The sequence below is a fragment of the Mya arenaria genome, chromosome 13, assembly GCF_026914265.1.
Source record: "Mya arenaria isolate MELC-2E11 chromosome 13, ASM2691426v1".
Taxonomy (NCBI): domain Eukaryota; kingdom Metazoa; phylum Mollusca; class Bivalvia; order Myida; family Myidae; genus Mya; species Mya arenaria.
In genome coordinates, this window is record NC_069134.1 from 28,465,519 (window position 1) to 28,469,943 (window position 4,425).

Sequence of the window (4,425 nt, forward strand, 5' to 3'; positions counted from 1 at the left end):
ATGTACAATAATCTGTGTTAAATCATCTGGCTTAAGGTCACCGTTTGACAAGTGACACACGCAAACATAGTTTTAAAACGCTTTAATCGGGTTTCAGATACATGTAATGTCTACATAAGAAGACCTGTAAATTTCGTCTGAATAAAATTAACTAAACAAAGCGTACACAATACAGTTGCATAAAAAATGTTTGCTGTTTTCTTTGCAAAATATGACTAGATCCTTATTACTTTCTATAATACAAATATACACTATATCTTAATGCATCTATTTATATCTCAATGTGATATTAATGCTATGGTTACAATAATTTGATGGAGTTGATATGGGTGATTGTGAAGAATATCTCTGATCGTAACTGCAGCTGGGGTTACCATCTAGCATACACTGGGAGTACAACGGGAAATAATTCGGATTGGTGAAGGGGTTAGACTCGCTTGACGCTTGGCAAGAGCTATTTCCCCTATACTGAGCTTCCGCACATGATGGGCTTGCGTCGCATACCGTGTTAGAGTTTGTTTTTAGTTTATTGTCTTGGCATTTGTTACTTTTAAGTTCTAAAAGTTTGTTAGAATGGTCTGTTTGTCTAGATGGCACGATGTGTTGTCTTTCTTCTATACTTGAGCAGGATTGGTTTAGCCTCTGAACCATTGACGTGTATATGTCTGTATCAAATGGGTTCGAAAGAAGGTCCACTGTATCGTCAAAAGGAGCACTAACTGGGTCAAACTGCTCGTTTTGCACATGCGCGTTATCCACCGGAAGAGTTTGTCTTGAGCAAGCAGGAAAACTGCTATAATTTTCCGTTTTTACTCGCTTTAATGGAAATTCAGCGGCTTCCTCACCGTCTGGCGTCCGAGGCGAGTCCATTCCAATGTGCGTTCGTTTAAGTGGTCTGCTATACTGAGACTCCTGGGCAGCGAAGGGCCTCAATGGGAAGGGTTCTCTTGTATTCTGACTAGAGAAATACGACGCTTCATACGGCCTCGACGAAGGATACACATGGCTCTGAGAGGGCACGTTTGTTACAGAACCCATTGAAGGATAGTGCGTCTGCAAACAAGGTTCGTTCGTGTAGTAGGACCCGTTGGCATTGTGTCGCAGTCGCTTGTTTGTGTCTATTTCGATCGAAAGGGATTGCATGCCAGTTGGGGACTGAATGTCACAATGGTCCGATGGATAAAGCGCCAGACGTTTGGAACCAAAAGGGGGAGAACTGGCAACCCTCGGACTGCCGTGATAATTCCATTTATTGCCGCAAGTGCACTCAAAGGGGGAGCATGAACACATATCATCCCGCTCTGAAAAGAACATAACAGTGATTAAAACAAAGGCAATTTAAACATATATTGAAGAGCGAAAAATACATCCAACATATGAAACAATCAATCTCTGTTTTACTGAAATTGACCAGCCGCCACTTTTCATTCAAACACTCAGTTAACCAATCATATGATTATATTTTATCAATGAATAAAAGTACGTAGTTGCATTGTCCAATGAATCAACTGAAAAACCACGCCAAATGATCTCGACAAGTTGCAGTAATTGCTTTGGCGACTGGTCAATCTGATTATTGGTCAACTGATTGTTTGATTGAAAAGTGGCGACTGGTCAATTTATCATTGACAGCAACGGTACATTGCGTCATATAAAGGACCATTCTTGCAAACAGTCCAAAGTCTAAGTTCAGACTCAGCTTGCAAAATTGAAAATCTTCACTTCATTGTTTATTTCCTTCTTGGTGCATGAGTATTAATGTTGGACATTTACTGAATTGTATTTCTACATTTGATATAATACAATTATTTACATTTATTGTGGTAAAACGAATGAAACAGAGCTGATTATTTGTTATTTGATAATTGTGTTTTGCGTCTAAATTTAGATTATGACTTGAGACTGCTCGTCATTTTATTTAAAGATGATCCCGGGAACCGAAAAAACTACTTTGTGGACGATGAACGAAGCGACATTTTACTGAAAGTCTATAATGTACCAGTATAATTTTTTACTGCGGCAATCTGAGTTAAGACCGTGGGCTTATTACCTGGTGTAAAAAGTTGCCGCATTTGTGATACATCTTCATCCTGCCCTCGAAACATTTTTCCTCCATTGCAGTCCTAAAGAAAGAAGTTTCTTTGTAAACAAAACTTAATGAAAATTTTGTTTTATATGAATATAACTTACAAAGGTGGCATATTATAAACGTTAATACAATTTAATGATTAATTTAAATGGTTCCAAAGTAACAGCCCAATTTCAACGAGAATGTAATGTGTACAATTAAATGACTTTCAATGTATTGTGTTTAATATAATAGCTTAAATATATTTTTAAGCAAGAACCTCGGACTGTTTTTGACTTCTAAGTGATCTCTGGTGCCTGCGTGCCTCGGCGGAAGCCTTGAGCTCCGGTTTCGGATGATCATGGACCCCTTTGGCTTGGAAATAGATGGCTCCCCTGTAGTGTCGCCAGAAGTGGGTGACAGGATATCCGCTGTGACCTCTGCAAGGTAGGAGGTCCAACACACCCGAACAGTTGGGATTGGGACACATTTTCCCTTAAAAATATTGTTTATAACTGTATATGAAAAATGTTTGCAAACAGCTTGTTCTTAACTACTCAACGTGTGTGTGTGTGTGTGTGTTTGTAGGAGGTATTTTCCTCAGTTTCTCAGTGTATAATGTTTATCACTGATTTGGCATGCACGGGTCAGAATGACTGTTTTCGTTGACAGTTTTAACGTAACTGTTCCTACATTAATCAGTTAGACAATTTTAAGGGGGACAAATAACAAAGGTTGCCGGTTTAGTAAATCACTTTTTCCATACCTATTTGCTTCCGCCTTGCTTTATCACATATAGCGGGTCTCAGATGTATCTTTTCACCGTTTGGGCCTATGCAGTCATGACTGCAAACCAGTACTCCCAGGCACGACTTCTTCAGAATCATGGCATTGTGGTTGTTGGTGTTTCGCATGGCCCAGCCGCTCACATGTCGTCTGGCGTCCTCACATTCCTGGGTATACACGTGACGGCAGTTTCCGTCAGGCCATTCCTGGAAACCCTCTAACTTTTCGAGCTGAAATGTAAATAGTGGTATACTGGTATTTGTCCATCGTACCAATGATCGTATGGCACCATTGGCCCGATTGTTCAGAACATTTTCTAAAGTTAACAACGCTGTTAGCGCCATCCTATCATATTTCAAATTGTTGATCTTATGCTTTCTAACAAAATTGGAGACAATTGTTTCAGTTGTTCTTCATCAAATGCGTTCACGTTTAATAGCTAACGCCGATCACGTTGCTAACTTCAGGAAAGTTCTGAATAATCGGCCAAATTATTTCATATCTGCTAAATTTCTGTCTGGAATATTGCATGTTTTATTAATAAAATAAAGATAAAATCCATATTACACACTACGTTTTCCAATTCGTACCACACACTTGCCTAGTGCGCATGCGCAAATCAACTTCCGCAATATGACTCGAAATGAATAAGACGTTTGGCGTCGAATGTCAATGTTATCATTTTTAAACATTCACTTTTTTATCTTGAAAAACAAGTCATTCGAGAAAACATGTTGGATTGTATCATTTTGCGATGCGTGCGTCATGATACATCGCACCCGGTCTAGTGCGATAACGAACTTTTCGCAAGCACCACGGAGTGATACAAACGTAAAAAGCTCAACCGACTTACATAGCATTCCCATGAATCATGTCAGTTATATATATATATAAAAAACTTCGATGCATTGTTGCCATATATCATAGTTGAAGTTTAAATACACAACTTTTTTTCTGGGCGTTTTCACAAGTCTTTTTATTACTCATTTTATAAAAAAAGAACCACCTCGAATCAATGTACTTTTCTGTTTCTTATTTACGTTATACAATAAAGTTTTCTTCGGAATAACAAAACATCTATACAACATTAAACAAAATAACTTTCGTTTTCATATAATAACATGCAATATGTGTTATATATGTTTTAACCTGAAGTGAACCTAGTCAACCTACCATTGGTAGAATGTTGTCATTTATGTCCCAGTGGTCATGGGGATTTAACTCGGCCTGGCTGCTCTCCATGGAAGGCAGGTACGTGTTTCCTTCTGTAAGGGTCATTCCTGGAAAGTAGACGATCAGTAAAATAAGTTACATCAACGAAATGCATTTTGGAGAGAGATTCTTCCAAACAAACTAATACAAAAATATAATAAAGCGCTAAAAGCGTCGAAAGACTGTAGGCGCGACAAACCGATTTTACTTGTTTTTCACATCTGTACACAGGCAATAAAAATCGATTACTAAAAATATTTCGAGTGGTCCGAAACTTTAACCGATAAGTGCCTGGTATTACCTAAGAACAGGTAATGTAACTTCATGAATTGTTTATACGATTACTTGGTTGTATAAAA

At 38.3% G+C, this 4,425-nt stretch overlaps 1 protein-coding gene across 1 annotated transcript; it reads right to left on the minus strand.

The window, feature by feature from the left end:
* Positions 1-267: 267 nt before the first annotated feature.
* LOC128215186 (chorion-specific transcription factor GCMa-like) lies at positions 268-4,132 on the minus strand. The gene is made up of 5 exons (XM_052921895.1): positions 4,028-4,132; positions 2,835-3,084; positions 2,349-2,563; positions 2,051-2,123; positions 268-1,301 (listed from the first exon to the last, which is right to left on the minus strand). The coding sequence occupies exons 1-5, from the start codon at positions 4,130-4,132 to the stop codon at positions 268-270; spliced, it is 1,677 nt and encodes a 558-aa protein (XP_052777855.1).
* Between the last annotated feature and the right edge of the window lie 293 nt (positions 4,133-4,425).